The following is a 17,882-nucleotide window of genomic DNA, read 5'->3' as shown; positions in this document are numbered from 1 at the left end:
AATCATTGAACAAGAGTCATTTAACAGACGTTACTGATGGGATGTGTGAACAAACTGAAGGTTTACATGATGAATAAACAAACATGAACAAAGTCTTTCCTTCCTGTCTTCATTCCAGGGTATCATACAGAGCTGATGGAGAAAATGTGAAACTAATATGAAAGTATAACTGAGGCAGTTTTCCTCCTGAAACACCACAAAGTACAGAGTTCATGTTTAGAGCAGAAGAGCATTTGTCAGTCAGTCTTTGTCCTTCCAGCTTTCCTCACTAAAACAGCTTTGTCACAGAGAAATGAGCAGAGTTTTCTGTCACTTGTTGCTTTTTAACAACCAACACTGGCTCGGAGGCCAAGGTGCATTCACTGACCTGGTTCAATAATAGCAGTAGTGATGTCTGTGTGTGTGTGTCTGGCTCCACCTGCTGTTTCTTATTTTCAGTACAGAGGAAAATCTACATTGAAGACTTTCTGCACACTTTTTAATTTTTAGCTTCACTACAATGAACCTCTGCTGTGTGAAACCTTCTTTATAACATACAGAACTGATGTGGCAAGATACTGCAGTACTACTTCTTGTGAGACTCTATCAGTACGCTGCACCAAGTATCAATGTTTTCATTACACACATGCTCTAAATGAACTCCCTGTATCAAGCCTGTCACCATTTCAGCGTCATTCCTGTAAGAAACAATATTTTATTGAGCTGCGTTCTTTTGGTTGAAATGACAAATAGAGTTGAAGTTGAGCTTGAATGGAAGGTAACTGACAGTGAAAAATAAAAACGGAGCAAGTTATCCAGAAAGCAGGAACATTCAAACTGTAGAGGCTTTGTTGTCTTTAAAGTACTTTCTTTCCTTTTAATACTTTCAAACATTGTGAAGCAGTCACTTTGGGCTCTGGGTAGCCCCACCTTGTGGGTTTGGGGTTGTGCGTGGTTATTTCCTGTTTTATTTTGTTAAACCCTTTCCCTCGTGTTTGTATTTACTTCACTTCCTGTCTTTGTGTCTTCCCACTCTGTGGCTGCACAGCAGAAAGGATACCAGTCACTAAATAATGGACAGGGTTGTCACATTGGGAGCACTCACCCTCCTGCCCACCCATAGGCCTATAGATCAACATGAATCCCAATTAGATGTAAATACTGTGTGTGTGTGTGTGTGTGTGTGAGAGAGAATTTTAAATAGTAGCCTAACAAAAGTCAGTGTTGATAATGTGGCAGGCTGTGTGTGTGTGGGAAACGCCTACTGTAGAGGTCATCCAGCTGGATTTTTGCCTTTATTAAGGCGAGGGTGTCAGCATCTGTGACTGAAGTAAAATTAATTTGCTGAAGGCTGCAGTAGCTACACGCTGCAACATTATCCTCACTTTGATTGGGCGGCTGTGGCTCAGGAGGTAGAGCGGGTTCAATCCCTGGCTGGTTGCGTGTCGAAGATACTGAACCCAGATTTGCCCCTGGCGGCTATTCTGCCAGTGTATGAGTGAGTGTGAATGTTAGTTTCTGTTTGAGCACTTAGGCTCAGTGTGTGAATGCAGATGTAGTGTAAGAGTAGTCAAAAAGACTAGAAAGGCGCTATACAAGTATGTGACGGGTTAAAACTTAGTTCCACTCAACGGTTCAATCATTTATTACACCTCAACACATAAAAGATAAAGTGAGTGCAGTGCGGTCAACAGAAAGTGTAACCATAAACATAGTTGGTGAACAACAATATTGGTTTATTCTTTTTCAAGGATAAGACAGTCTCTTTGAAAGTGTCCTTTCAAAGAGAAAGTGTCCTTTCAAAGAGACTGTCAAAAAAGAAAGGGAAAGAGTCCTTTACCTTTGTAAAGAGTGATCTTTACAATCACTTCGTCAGTCATGTAAGGGGGAAAAAGGTCCATATGAAAGTGTCAAAGGTCAGCTGGATGTCCTCAGGGCTCCTCTGCTTCATGTAGAAGGCAAATCTTTTTAATAGGCCTGTCCAAATAGCAGGTCTTTGTCCTGATTGGCACTTGACAAACAAGTCCTGTCAGGGATAGTTGCACAATCCTTCCTGCAAGCCATGAGTTGCAAGGTGCAGAGTCGTATGAGCACAATATCTCCAGTTAGGGTGTTGCGTTTGACACTTGTTATTGTTATCCGGCTAATAGATCTGTGAGTTTGGTGATTTGAGTGAAATGAGTTACACAGCTGGTCAGAGCTGGAGCTGAGTTTTCTTTAGAGTGGTCGGACTGCGATGTAGGATAAGATGAGGTGACCTTAAGTGTTCAGAAAGACTCCTATGAATAAAATTTATTATCTCTGACACAGCTGCTGTCACATCCTCAAAGTAGCGCAGAGAGGAGGAAGCATTAAATGTTTTTCCTTTTACAACAGCTAGTTGTTCTTTTGTTTATTGTGTTCCTGGCACTGTTCTTCACAAGGCATTGAGGAAATGGTTGTGGAACAAAGTTTACCAAACAGAATCCTCAGTGGTTTTTCATTCATCGTTAGAACTCCAATAACTGTTTTAGATTACCCAGCCAGTTCTCATCTCAGGGTGTCATATACCGACGATTTGAGAAAGAGTGACAAAGCGTAGGTATTTGATGCAAAAGGCACCCTTTAGCGTCTCATGAAGACGGTGCGTCAGGTTCAGACCAGAAATGCTAGTGCAACGTTTGTGATAAAGGTGTTGACAGCCCCCCGAAGCCTCTACCCTTATCACAACCATCAGGAATGTTAGTACCTAAACCTAAGTCACTGAATGTATGCATGTCGACCGGCTAACCCTACAGCTAACAGATAGGGTTAGCCTCCCTTTTGTTGCCGCAATGTAGGAAATGGGGGCGTTTCATACGGACGCTGAAGGGTACCTTTAGCGTAAAATCCTTACGCTTTGTCACGCTGGCTGAAAGTGTCAGTTATGACACATTGAGATGAGAACGTGTTGGATTACCAGTAAATGCCAACTGTTGGGAGTTGAATGTCAAAGTCCAACTTTTCTTACTGCACATTGTAAGTGACAAATAACACACCCTGTCTTTCGCAAACAATTCCTCTGAGCCTGAAAACCCTTCCCTCTTTCTTAAACACAGCGAGCTCCACCTGATCAAGATATTTCTTTGTTCCCTCCCCCTCGCAGATCTGCAGGTATAAGGATGTTGTGAAAGGCAGCAGCTGATGAATGTCAGTCACTGCAGCAAGTGAACAAGAGCAGAAGGATCCGAGACTTGTCCATCAGAGCACAGAGAGAGTTCCTGTTCAGAGAAAGTGAAACTATTTGAGTCACTGAGAGGTGAAATGGCGCAGCAAGGAGTTCAGCTGGACCGTGTAAAATTCACTTGTTCCATCTGTCTGGATCTAATGAAGGATCCGGTGACTATTCCCTGTGGACACAGCTACTGCATGAACTGTATTAAAACCCACTGGGATGAAGAGGAGGAGAAGAGAATCCACAAGTGCCCTCAGTGTAGGCAGATCTTCACACTGAGGCCTGTCCTGGTGAAAAGCACCATGTTAGCAGATATTTTGGAGGAACTGAAGAAGACTGGACTCCAAGCTGCTCCTGCTGATCACTGCTATGCTGGACCTGAAGATGTGGCCTGTGATGTCTGCACTGGGAGAAAACTGAAAGCCCTCAAGTCCTGTCTGGTCTGTCTGGCCTCTTACTGTGAGAAACACCTGCAGCCTCATTATGATGCTGCTCCGTTAAAGAAACACAAGCTGGTGGAGCCCTCCAAGAAGCTCCAGGAGAACATCTGCTCTCGGCATGATGAGGTGATGAAGATGTTCTGCCGTACTGATCAGCAGAGTATCTGTTATCTCTGCTCTGTGGATGAACATAAAGGCCACGACACAGTCTCAGCTGCAGCAGAAAGGACCGAGAGGCAGAGAGAGCTCGAGGTGAGTCGACAGAAAGTCCAGCAAAGAATGCCACAACCAGAGCCCAGGACCAGAGCTCGATTCTTAAAATATTCACGTGAAATCACACTGGATTCAAATACAGCAAACACGCATCTGTTATTATCTGAGGGGAACAGAAAAGCAACATTAATGAGAGAACAACAGTCTTATTCTAGTCACCCAGAAAGATTCACTTTTTGTTTTCAGGTTCTGAGTAGAGAGAGTCTGACTGGACGTTGTTACTGGGAGGTGGAGTGGAGAGGGAGAGGAGTTTGTGTAGCAGTCGCATACAAGAATATCAGCAGAGCTCTGAATGAATGTAGACTTGGATTCAATGACAAATCTCTGGCATTATATTGTGACTTTGACAGTTATAACTTTTGGTACAAAAATGTCCACACTCCCATCTCAGGTCCTCGGTCCTCCAGAGTAGGAGTGTACCTGGATCACAGTGCAGGTATTCTGTCCTTCTACAGCATCTCTAAAACCATGACTCTCCTCCACAGAGTCCAAACCACATTCACTCAGCCTCTCTATGCTGGACTTTGGTTTTATTCTTATGATGACACTGCTGAGTTCTGTAAGCTCAAATAGTTCATCATACTTCATTTCAGGGACAGTGGGTTAAATTCTGTGTTTTAATCCTTAAACTTCTTTTGTCTTCATGTTTGTTGCTGAGAGCTGATTGTTGTGGCATTTCTTCACTGCACAGAGATCAGCTGTCAATCAAACATTGTGGGCGGTACTTTGACGTCTTCTCATTAGTTGCTGTGTAAATGTTTGAGTTTCTTTAGGCGGCGCTCCTTCCTGTGTCTGTTTAGCCATGGAGGCTATCACTGCTCAGGATGACTTTTGTTTACCGGAACTGACATTTCTCTGCATGAATATGGAAACTTCTCTGAGCTCTAAATGTTTTGCACAAAAAAATGCATCTCAAACAGTCACGATTAGGGTTCCTGAAAACTGGGATTGATACTCCACCTTTTCCAGCACAGAAGTACATTAGGAATGATTTTATAATCAAGATCTATATGAAATGCTTCACTCATAATTTATGGGTGGTGGAGAACTGTGATGATGAAAGTTTTCTCTATTTCTTGTTATAGAATAATACAATATTATTAAACTATTCTAGGTGTTTGTGGTGTTAAATTGAGCAAATATGTTCCACTGTGATTACAAAATGTATGTGTGTGTGTATATGTGTGTGTGTGTGTGTATATATGTCAATCTCACAGTTGAAGCTTCACAGCAAAACGAGGATCATGCCATTTTGGCATATAAGGGTTCTCAACATCTGATTTTACATAGAACTACAAGTATTCTGCCAATAAGTTAATATACAGCCTGTTAAAATATACAATTCAATGTTTAATCCTGTAAATAAACATGTAAAAAGGAAAAAACTTTCAATAAATGTTTTTAAAGTGCATGAATAAATCCAAACCCTAACCCTGGGTCGTCAGTGCACATGTGTAGGCAAAGCGTGTGTGTGGTGGCAGAAGAGGAACACTTGCTGAAGAGACCGAACCCAGTTTCACTGTTGTTGTCCCCACCTCGCGGGACTTTTGTATAATTTATCACCGTTGATTAACCACACAAAGACTATTTTATCGTTTTTTATATACTTGAAATAGACCCACAAGAAACCGCGTCATGCATGCAGCAAAAAAAAGGGCATGCATGCAAAAAACTCTGCTCAAGGCCGGTGAATGGCATTACATTACAATACAATACATTTAGACGCTTTTACCCAAAACAACTTACAATTGCTATATATATATGTCAGAGGTCACACGCCCCTGGAGCAACGAGGGGTTAAGTGTCTTGCTCAGGGACTCATTGGTGTTTCACAGTGGATTTGAACCCCGGTCTCTCACACCAAAGGCATGTGTCTTATCCACTGTGCCATCACGATAGCAGGCAAAACAGACAGAGAGAGAGAGAAGAAGCAAGAAGAAGCCTCAGATTAGCTGGAAATTTACAACGTAAGTTGAATGAATAGAGACTGCAGCTCTGCAGCTTCTCAAGATTGAAGCGGAGCTACCGAGTGTTACATTGTTTGAAATAGATCAGGTCACTAGCTCATGAACATAATGATAATAATGCGTTATTACGGGACACCAGGTATAGTTGTAACATGGGGAGAGTTCTAACAACACCAATTCCACAAATTAGAGATAAGTATTCAATATTTACCTACTTCCTCCCCGATCAGGCGTGGTTGCTGTCAAGGCTGGAAACAGGCACATTATGAATTTATAGAGAAAAAATCTTTTTAAGCTAAGCAAGACTATATCAGTCGTAGATAAAGCAAGAAATTTGCAGCCGCGAGAGGTGACGGGTTAAAACTTAGTTCCACTCAACGGTTCAATCATTTATTACACCTCAACACATAAAAGATAAACTGGCACTGCAGTTACCAAGTCATAAAATTGCTGGGTGAGTGCAGTGCGGTCAACAGAAAGTGTAACCATAAACATAGAACACATGGGAGACTTTCCTACATTCCGGCCCCAAATTATTTTAACCACAATAATTATTCAATTGCACATTATGTTGGTGAACAACAATATTTTTTTTCTTTTTCAAGGATAAGACAGTCTCTTTGAAAGTGTCCTTTCAAAGAGAAAGTGTCCTTTCAAAAAGACTATTAAAAAAGAAAGGGAAAGAGTCCTTTACCTTTGTAAAGAGTGATCTTTACAATCACTTAGTCAGTCATGTAAGGGGGAAAAAGGTCCATACGAAAGTGTCAAAGGTCAGCTGGATGTCCTCAGGGCTCCTCTGCTTCATGTAGAAGGCAAATCTTTTTAATAGGCCTGTCCAAATAGCAGGTCTTTGTCCTGATTGGCACTTGACAAACAAATCCTGTCAGGGATAGTTGCACAATCCTTCCTGCAAGCCATGAGTTGCAAGGTGCAGAGTCGTATGAGCACAATATCTCCAGTTAGGGTGTTGCGTTTGACACTTGTTATTGTTATCCGGCTAATAGATCTGTGAGTTTGGTGATTTGAGTGAAATGAGTTACACAGCTGGTCAGAGCTGGAGCTGAGCTTTCTTTAGAGTGGTCGGACTGCGATGTAGGATAAGATGAGAGATATCTGGATAGCAATAAGTGCAGCCATGTACAGTAATTACAGAGCAATTTATGTTGTGATATAAGTTCATTTATATGCTTGCTGATGTGTGTTTAATATTGATAAAAATGGTTGGTTTGACATTCTAGCTGAGACTCCTAGCTTCACGGAGGTGTGTGGCATACGTGACAAAATACATGGATTTCACTCACAATTTTAGCATGTAGTAGATGAACAGCCAAGTCAGTAATCATGGTCAGTAATGAATAAGTATGATCAGCATACATCAACCTCAACATCCTAAATTGGGAGACAAAACCTATATGTGTTCCTCCACAAACTGTCAAGAGACTGTTTTCTTGCATTATGAGGTAGATTTCTTGAAATGCAATACTAGATTCTTTTGTGGAGGGGACATAAATTTGAAGCACTGAAGACTTCATTTCCTGCATTCTGGTAGCTGCACAAATTTCTGCCTTTTCTGCCTCAATTTATGGTGGAAAAGTTTTATTTATGTAATTATGTAATTATGCAATTCAAAATATACAAAAAAAATTATCAAATATAATGCATTAAGTTTTCAGACATTCTGTAGCTATTGCTTTTATATATCCTATTTTTTCTCCTATTTTTCTATTTTTTTATTTAAGTTATATGTTACTGTACTAGCTGTTCACTAGGTTTTCTGCTCATGTTCGTGACTTTCTGCACATTCAGAATCTCTCCCACATATCTTAGTTCTCTTTCATGTCCCAAACAGAGCAAGCTGCACCTCAGATTTTAGATGTTTATATTGCAAAACTCTACACGATGACACGACTCGTTACAACTGTCTGGACAGCGCGAAGTGCACTTCCTATCACTGTACACTGTTTTTGTGGCGAGAGGTCCTAATGGACCGCAGCTGCCTGCCAGAGGGGAGAGTCTGAAAAAGTTTGTGTCCAGGGTGGGAGGGTTCAGCAGCAATCCTTCCTGCTTGCCTCAGAGTCCTGGAGGCGTACAGGTCCTAAAGAGAAGGAAGGTTGCAGCCAATCACCTTCTCTGCAGAGCAAATGATACGCTGCAGCCTGCCCTTGTCCCTGGCAGTGGCAGCAGCGTACCAGATGGTGATGGAGGAGGTGAGGATGGACTCAATGATGGCGGGGTAGAAGTGCACCATCATTGTCTTTGGCAGGCTGAACTTCTTCAGCTGCCGCAGGAAGTACATCCTCTGCTGGGCCTCCTTGGTGAGGGAGCTGATGTTTAGCTCCCACTTGAGGTCTTGGGAGATGATGGTGCCCAGGAAGTGGAAGGAGTCCACAGTGGTGACGGGGGAGTCACACCGGATGATGGGGGAGGGTGGAGCTGGGCTCTTTCTGAAGTTCACTGCCATCTTCACTGTCTTCAGAGCGTTGAGCTACAGACTTCACTTCATCCTCCAGACACGCCAGACATACATTCTTGGCTTTTCCTGAGATGACAAAGAGACCTGCAAATGTATGTATATAGCAAAAGGTGTTCCCACCATTGCCATAGGATCAACATTTGTCTGTGTTAAAATCTCACCTTCATGTCTGCAGAGTTTCTAATGTAAAAGAACTTGACAATCAAAATCTTGTGGCTCTTACTTTGAAAATGTTACAACATTGTGACCAAAACTTTCGTAAGATGAACGACAGTGAGTAATGATAGAAAAATCTACAATTTAAAATGTATTTTTCACACCATCACAGCTCTAATGAAGGACTTGTTCTCCACTTGCTGGACTATTCTGATAACATCAATACCGACGCACTGATAGTATTTCCTGATTTCCATAAGGCATCTGACACTTTAGAACACTACTTCCTATTCAAAGCACTCCACACTTTTGTACAGCTGAAATGTTTTATAAAATTACTGATAAAATAATACAGTTGCTAAGTTAATTAATAAAAAATAAAGGTTTGTCTATTTTTGGTAAGGACATACGAATGACTCAGTTTGCTGATGATACAACACTTAATCTAAGGGATAAACATCATGTTGAATATGCTGTATCCCTAATTGACCAAAAGAAAGAGAGGGCCCCAAGTCACATATAACCTCAAAATGTTAATGATAACACAATAGAGTCCAGTAATTATTTCCACTTCTTAATGGCCTAAAATAAATCTAGTATCAGTCCATATATGTCTACAGTAATTTACCAGATTCAACCCTCTTACACATTTTATGACTTGGTGATATTTCAGGTATCATATGTTGTTTCTGTTACAGTTTTCACAATTGCTAAACCAACAAACCCCGTTCTCTGAACCCAATGCTTACTGGCCTAAACCAAATTGTCGAATCTGTCACTCTTTAGGCAAAACTTTAAGGTAGTTAAGACACTGTTTGCAAATCTCATCCACTCTTTTTGCAAAACTCTAAACACATTCTCACTCACTAAATCATTTTTTTCACATTTTGCACTGTGGCGCACTTGTGTTGCAAAATGGTAAACACATTCGGCAAAAGTTAAACAACTACAACACAGCTGTCATCTTTTACACACAACTCATAATTCTCCACACTTGTTTCTAATGATGTGATCAACCAATATGCAGCTATGTCACCGTTTGACCAAGCTATAAGGGACAGGTTCTCCAACCTCATTCAACCTTGGGGCCATATAACACTGAACATCTTCTTACTTTTCTGGGTGGTCGATGGAATTTTGTGTTTGAGTGTGAGCAGCAGGAACATCAGCCAACAGTACATCCTGTGTATGGGACAATGTCAGCTTTCACTGTGTTGTCCCGCTAAACAAGTGGTTCAACATCAACCAGCAACCAGTGATTCAATGATTACTTTCAACCTACAGCCCTTACTTCAGTTTTTTTTTCCATTGTTTGATTTTGAGCACAGATCAAATGGTTTTGAGTCAAGTGTTTGATTTTGCCAGAAGAGTCAGGGGTTTTGTGAAGTTGTCAGTCCAACAGAAGATTTTTTCTCTGCCTGGTGATAACTGTAACACATTGCCCTAAGAATGATTTACTCTTGTTCACAGTCAAAGTGTAAAAAACACATAATATGTGTGACTAAATCTGCACAATCCAACTGGAAAATGAGGCTCTGGCTTTGGTTCACTGGAGGTTGGTCTAAAGGGAAGGCCATGCACCTTTTATTTATATGAATGAAACAATACATTACAAAAGTGTCTTACATGTATTTCACATATAATTGTTCAGCCTCAGTCGATGAGAGACAGCAGTGTTGTCTTCATGGGAAGAGAGAAGGAGTTTTCTCCTGCAGACTTGTTGACATAGAACTGGAGGTTGGAAAGAGCTGCAGCTCCATGCAGATGGCACAGAAGAGGTGGAGGAAGCATGACATGTCTTTCCTTTTAGAAAAGCTAGCAGTTCTTATGTTTATTTTGTTCTTAGCATGGTTCTTCACCGGGCCTTAAGGAACTCTATGTGTGAACAAAGATTACAAAACTGAATAGTGAATTTTAAAATATGAATCATGATGTTTTTGATTCTTCCTGGAACTCTATTGCAATTTGAAAGTATGAATAAAATTGTGCAACTACTTTAACTGCATTTTGTAAATGTCTCTCCCATAAAGCTACTCTTTGTGAAATGCACTTAAACCTGAAAAACCTTTTTCTCAAACACAGCAAGCTCAACCTGTTAAAAATATTGGTTTGTTCCCTCTCCCTCCCTCAATCTGCAGGTACAAGGTTGGATGTTTTGAGTGTGATCTCTGCAATGCAAAAAACAAATTCTACAGATTCATCGATTCATATTTATCAACAAATGAACTGCAGAAGAAGCTGATCTGGTTCATGTCATTCTGTTTTGATGATGTTTGTTTGATTCCATCTAAAGCTTGAAATGCTGATTTGGCTCAGGATGATATTGTGATATTCAATTTTAGTGTCACAAATGCTTCAAAGTAGATCATAAAATGTGTGAGAACATGATTATACAGCAGTTTAGGTATTTGATGATGGCTGGTTTTAACCAGTAAAAGAAAACTGTACAGAATTTGAGGAAGTGCCAAAAGCCAAAAAGAATTTTACACCTAAAAACGTTTGTGTTTTCAAATGGGGAGCAGGTTTTAACAGAGGCTTTGCTGTCAAAAAATAAATAAAGTTCAAATCCACAGAGCTGCTCCTCTGCCTGGGATGAGAACGGACTTCTTCCTTGTGCCTTGTGTAACCAACATGTGGTAAAGTTCAGAAGCTGACAGGCCCTATTCACTGCAGACACACTTGTTGTGTTACAAACCTTCTATTTGTAGTATACATCTGCACAGTGGTGCCAAACTTCTGTAAGTCCAAAGAAATGCTCCTTTTAATTAAAAAACAGAAATTATTTGTGGTTAATTATGGTTTATGGCCCTCACCTGTGTTTTAAATACTTAGTGAATTTTCTACTAATTATAGTTTGTTCTATCTGTTTTGGTTGTGCGTCAGAAGGTTGTTCTCACTCCGATGCTTTTGTGTGAAGAAAGAAACTTTGCACACTTTGTTACACTACAGAAAATACATAATGATCTGATCCATAGGTGTCATTTACACTGGGGACATGTCCCCACCACTTTTTGAAAAGTAGAATTTGTTAAAAAACATTCTGAAATACAGCTTGCAGTTAAATAACAGATGAAGATGCCTTGAGAAAGCTTTAGTTGTACATTAAGGAAAGATGCAATGCAATTAAAATATAGAAGAAACAAATGTGCTTTGTCCAAAAAAAGTAACTTAAGCTGAAAGGACCCAAACACGTGCATGCAGCGATCAGTAACTTTAACAGATTCTTGTCACAGTTCCTTTTTGGCTAGGTTCTATTTTATCTTCCTTTGAACATGACAAAAGCAGAGGGAAGACTAAGTTGCTTACATATGGTATGTGTTGCCTCAGCAGGAATGATATTACATGAGAGAAGTTGATCTACAGGAGAAACGGATGTGAAAGCAACACAGAATGCCTGAGAGCTGCACTGACTTAGATTCTGTTATATTTATATATTTCGACATATTTATATTAACGTCACATGCTACCTGAATTTTGTGTTTCCTTTTACATAAAGGAAAACATTTCCACCATAAATTGGTGCAGAAACTTTCACCAGAATGCAGGAAATTAAGTGTTTAATGATCAAAATTTCCTGGGACCCTCCACTCTTATATCACTGAGGATATCTTTAAAACACTTTTTAAGGATCTTTTCGGCTCGTTCTGGTGAACCTAACATCCTAATGGGGATCCTAATAATCCTAATAACCTAATAACGCGTATTGTGATGTCTCGCGAATAAGTTTCTCTTCACACCCCTAATCTGAGCTCCAATGTCCCCACCACTTTTCAACACAAAGTGACGCAATTGATATGATGTATACAGATATTAATAACATAACATGGTAGTGCTCCAAACCACTGCTCAAGTGGAAGGTGTTTTTTTTTTTATTTAACAGGGACAATGGACAGTCATTTACCGTCCCAGAGAGGGAAACAGGAACCGATAATGTTTATTGCAGAAAAGTTGGTTTTGTGCAGATCTGCACCAAGAATATCCATTAGAAAAATGACATGTTTGAGGTCATTTTGCCTTTAAGAAATCTTTGTTTATGCCAGAAGGTTTTACTATTTATTATTGAACTACTATATAAATTTAGATTAGTTTGAAGAGAGAGAGAGAAGATGCCAAGTCACATATCTGTCCGTTTTAACACAATAAAGTCCAATAATCATTTACATTGGGGTCATTGTTGATATTGGCCTAAAAGAAATCTCTGATCACAACATCCAGTCCGTCTGGTCTGGCGTGCGCACCGTCGCATGTCTTACATGTCATCAGAGCGCTGTCACTCCTTGGACTAGCACTGGAGTTTCCACGAGAACGCTGACCGGGATGGAAAACGTGGAGTGGATTCCAGTCTACTTCGGCAAATACTGAGAGTCACTGCTCCATCTAATATCAAGATTGAACTGTTCAAAGCACAATCCATCACAAATAAATATAATAATAATAACTTTTCAGCACTTTTCAAAACAATTTTACAAAGTGCTTTTGCAAGAGCAAAGGAAATAATACACAGAAAACAAAATAAGACACGGGAAAGCAGGAAGAAAGTTATGAAATTAAAATACAGTAAAATAGATAACTAAAATCATCAAAGGCTCTTCTATAAAAATATGTTTTAAGAAGGGACTTAAAAGAGTTCACTGACTCAGCCGCCCTGATTTCCTGAAACAGGCTGTTCCAGAGCCTCGGGCCCCAACAGCAAAGTTGAGACCTTGAGTATCTCAAGATATGTGCTTGTGCATTTGGGACTAAAAAGTCAGCAATTCAACAAGGAGAGAGGCTATGACGAGCTTTAAACAATAAAATTTTAAGTAATCAATTAAACTTGATGTGCCTTACAGAAACCTGGCATCAATCAGGTAAAACGTCCGGCGCAGCTCAGGTGGCTGCCTATTGCCACAGCTCCCACTACGTCGGTGTGTTTCTTTGTATTTTCTAGTGTTTTTTGTTGCGGTTTTGTTTGTGAAACACTATATCCAGGTAAACGCATCATACTGGAATGGATATTTTGTGGGTATACCGTTTTCTCTTGTTTTTCCTGGCACTTATATCTTTTCTTGTACCGGATCACTACGCCAATGAGCTTGGAGGTAGGCCTATTGTTTACCTTTGCAATCAGTTGATTGCGCTCTCCAGGCCCACACTACTGCGAGACCCCGGATCCCAGACGAACTGAAAAGGAGACGAAGGGGATGCAGGGCCGGCGCCTTACGGAGAATAAGGAGGAGAAAATACAAACCTTTTCTCCCCTCTATTGTCATGGGGAATGTGAGGTCTCTGGCAAATAAAAAGGACAAGCTAAGCATGCTGACGAGGACACAGCGGGAGTATCGTGAGTGCAGTGTTGTGTTTCACAGAGACATGGCTGCAGGAACATATTCCCGACGCCACTGTCCCCGGCTTCCAGACGGTACGGGCGGACAGAGATTGCTGTCTGAGCGGTAAGAAAAAAGGAGGGGGGATTGCAGTGTTTGTGAACAACAGATGGTGTAATCCCAGATATAGTACTGTGAAGGAGCGTTTCTGTAGCCAGATATCTGTTAGCTGTCAGTCTGCGTCCATACTATTTGCCGAGGGAGTTCACGTGCGCCATTATTGTGGCTGTTTACATGCCGCCATCAGCTGATGCCGACGTGGTGTGTGACATCATCCATTCAGTTACTGCCGGACTACAAACTCAACATACGAATGCTTTCATTGCAATTTCTGGAGACTTCAATCATCTGTCTCTTTGTGCTACTCTCCCAAATTTCCAGCAGTATGTTAACTGCCCCACCAGAGAAAATAAAACTTTGGATTTACTCTATGAAAATGTCAAGGACTCATACTGCTCCGCAGCCCTTCACCTAGTGGCAGATCAGATCACAATCTGGTGCTTCTCACCTCCACATACACACCTATTGTTCAGGAGCAACCTGTGACCATTAGGATTGTGAGGTGGGGGGCTTTGAATGGAGATGATGGAGATGACATAAACTCCGTGACAGATTCCAACACAGAGTACATTCATTTCTGTGTGGACACTGTTAATCCACCAACAACAAACCCTGGATAACCAGCGACCTGAAGGAGCTGCTGAACAAGAAGAAGAGAACCTTCAGGGACGGAGACAGAGAATCACTGAAGACTGTGCAGAGGGACCTGAAAGTGAGGCTGAGGGAGAGCAAGGAGACGTACAAGAAGAAGCTGGAGAACAAACTCCAGCAAAACAACACGAGGGATGTGTCAGGAATGAAGACCATCACAGGGTTCAAGGTGAAGGAAAATGAGGCTGAGGGAAGCCTGGACAGAGTTAATGAGCTCAATGTGTTTTTCAATAGGTTCAGCTCAGCTGCCTCCTCACACAGGCCCCACACCCTCCCTGCCCCCTCAGCTGCTCCCTTCTCACACCAATCACAACCACATCAATCATCAGGACTCATCTCACACACGGTGCCCCTAAACATCAACATCTCATCCCCCCAGCAGAAAGCACCGTGCCCCCTCTCTGTCTCTCCCAACCTGTCTGTCTCAAGCTGCCAGGTTAGGAGGCAGCTGGAGAAACTACACCAGAACAAAGCTCCAGGTCCGGATGGTATCAGCACCAGAGTCCTGAGGCCTGCGCAGACCAGGTATGTAGGATTTTACCTATTCAACCTCAGCGTGAGCCTGGAGAAGATCCCACTGCTGTGAAAAACATCCTTCCTTGTTCCGGTGCCAAAGAAGTCTTCTCCTTCTGCCCTCAATGACCACAGACATCTCACATCATGAAGGTTCTGGACAGACTGGTTCTGGCCCATCTGAGACCTCAGGTGACCACCTCCATTGACCCACTGCAGTTTGCCTACCGCCCTGAGGTTGGTGTAGAGGATCTAGTGTCTACCTGTTTCAGCAAGCTCACTCACACCTGGATAAAGCTGGCAGCATTGTGAGGATCATGTTTTTTGGTTTCTCCAGTGCTTTTAAGACGATCCAGCCTTTAGGAGCACCACAGGGGAATGTACTCTCACCATTTCTCTTCATGCTGTACACCTCGGACTTCCAGCACAAGCTCAGAGTCCTGTCATCTACAGAAATACTCGGATGCAGGGTTTGACTTACATGGGAGCCAGTGGGAGCTCAGCTCCCATAAGGAGGGTCTGAGCTCCCATGGAAGCAGTAAAATCATGCATCTGTGGGGGTCACTAATTCATTTATCAACAACCATTATTTTGAATCACAAATAATTTATCTTTCATTGTAATTAGTATGTACTATTATTTACATTTAACAAGATAAACAGACTTAAATGAACACACTTTCCTAATGAAATACGCTTCGCATCGCATGACTGACCGGCTGGCTGCACTTCTCCACCGTCAGCCACTATCGTACGCACAGTTTAGGTTGAGGCCGCAACCAGTGAAAATGAACTCAGTTGTACTGTAGGCTACTGTATTAGACTCTGTATTGACGGCAGCTTATTTGTTTAGTATTATTGGCTTTTTGATGCATCATCCAATTAGTACAGCGCTACAAATTATAATGTGCTTGCTACTGTGTGCCGGGGGCTAGCAGTGCGTAAAATAATAACACTTTAATACCTGCCATATAGGGCGGAATTGCAACTCTCCTTGAGCAAAAGTCTTTGATGGCAATTTTCAGGCTCTTGAACTTGAATGTGAAATACCTATTACAAGTCTAAATCTTTGAGGCTGTTTGCTCGACAAAGAAGGAGAAATCTCCAGGCAATGCTGGGCTTTGATTTGAATTTTATTTACATTTTGGGACATTATTTAAACTCCTTTTATTTTAATTATTAAAAGAATGCATTATCCAAAAGGAAATGTCCTCAAGAACACATCAATCACACCACTCCTGTACTTCCATAAATACTGACCCATCTGATCCATCTCCTCTTCTTCGCTCATGCCGTTCTGCACCTATGAGGGGGTCTATCGTGCCCGGGTGCTACAGCAGAGCTTCCCTTTTGTTGATTCCCCACAACACCTTGAGTACAGCATCCAGCAAGTGCAAGCGTCGCACAAGATTCCAATTGCCGTCCATCTTTTGGATGACTTCCTCATAATTTCCCCTCCCTCATCACCACCAGTGTTATAGGTCTGGTCACTCTAAATTCAGTATTCATATCCATGCAGATACCCATTCAACACCAATTCCACCATATTACCTGCCATGACGTTCAACATCCAAATCCTGCCCTAATACCCCTAATTGTCGACTCCCACAATTCCATAATCAAAAGCATAGCACCCTCAACCCTATCGTCCTACTACTCAGCTTGGAAGAGTTTCCGCCATTGTTATAACCAGCACAACATAACCTTCCCATCATTCGATCTTGTCACCATGTCGTCTTTCTTAAGCTACGCCCATTCCGTAATGGCCATCAAAACGCACACCATCAAAGTATATCTCAGCAGCATTCTTTTCTTTTCCAAACTCCTAACTGGCATCTTTTTAGAGGTCTTGAATGTCAAGAGCCAGCTCAAGACCCCCACCGCCCTCCTCTCACGGCAGACTTGCTGTCCATCTGCATCCACCCCATCTGTGCTGGATACAGCATCCCTCATGTGTCTCAAACCTTAGAAGCCATGTTGAAACTTGCTTTCTTTGCCTTCCTCAGATCTTCTGCTTTCATCTGCCCTTCACTTCAACCACCTTCCGTTTCGCCTGCAGTTGAGACCTGTCCCATTTCTCAAAGACACCATGGTGTTCTGTCCTCCGGCTTTCTCCCACTGTCCAAAGACATGCTGACCAGGTTAATTGGTGACGCTAAATTGTCCTTAGGTGTGTGCCTGGTTGTCTGTCTATGTGTGGCCCTGAGATGGACTGGGGTCCAGGGTGTACCCTGCCTTTCGCCCAATGTCAGCTGGGATTGGCTCCAGCCCCCCGCAACCCTGTATGCAGAATAAGTGGTTGACGATAGATGGATAGACCATGGTGTTCTACTTAAAGCAAACCAAAATCAATCAATTGGACCAACTCATACCTATCTCTTACTTTGAGGCCCACTCACCTCTTAACCCTTTCAAGACCCTCGCAATTTACTTGCAACTTTGGTAATCCTAGAGCACAACCATGACCGTTCCTCTCTGAGTCCGGTTCCACCAGCAGTTCCACCACATTTTATCTTCAGCTGGCATTTCTCCCGCTAATTACTCCGCTGGCCATTGGTACTCCCAATAGTACCACCACTACATTTGCTCAGATCTCAAAGATCTTAGATCAGCCCAATCTTGTCTGAATTAACTGGAAGTTTTTGGGGGGATATCGTGCCCAGGTGCTACACCAGATCTTCCCCATCATAGTTTCCCCACAACACCTCGAATACAGCACTGAGCAAGGACGAGCCTTAAGCTTCTTGTTTCTTCATTCAAAGCTCCAAGATATTCAAATTCCTGACAGTTTCTACAGAGGATCCAGTCACAC

At 41.9% G+C, this 17,882-nt stretch overlaps 1 protein-coding gene across 1 annotated transcript in view; it reads left to right on the top strand.

Moving 5' to 3' along the window:
• The window catches only part of LOC123967231, a 6,000-nt gene extending 1,281 nt beyond the window's left edge, over positions 1-4,719 (top strand). Inside the window, exons 2-3 of the mRNA XM_046043283.1 lie at positions 3,057-3,111; positions 3,203-4,719. Of these exons, the coding sequence (XP_045899239.1) occupies positions 3,057-3,111; positions 3,203-4,458 (1,311 nt within the window). The 3' untranslated portion in view covers positions 4,459-4,719. The remainder of the gene's footprint in view (positions 1-3,056; positions 3,112-3,202) is intronic.
• The last annotated feature ends 13,163 nt before the right edge of the window (positions 4,720-17,882 follow it).

The sequence above is a fragment of the Micropterus dolomieu genome, unplaced genomic scaffold (assembly GCF_021292245.1).
Source record: "Micropterus dolomieu isolate WLL.071019.BEF.003 ecotype Adirondacks unplaced genomic scaffold, ASM2129224v1 scaffold_156, whole genome shotgun sequence".
Lineage (NCBI taxonomy): Eukaryota > Metazoa > Chordata > Actinopteri > Centrarchiformes > Centrarchidae > Micropterus > Micropterus dolomieu.
The sequence above is the reverse complement of the archived record's forward strand: the minus strand, read 5'-3'. Positions and strand labels throughout refer to the sequence as shown.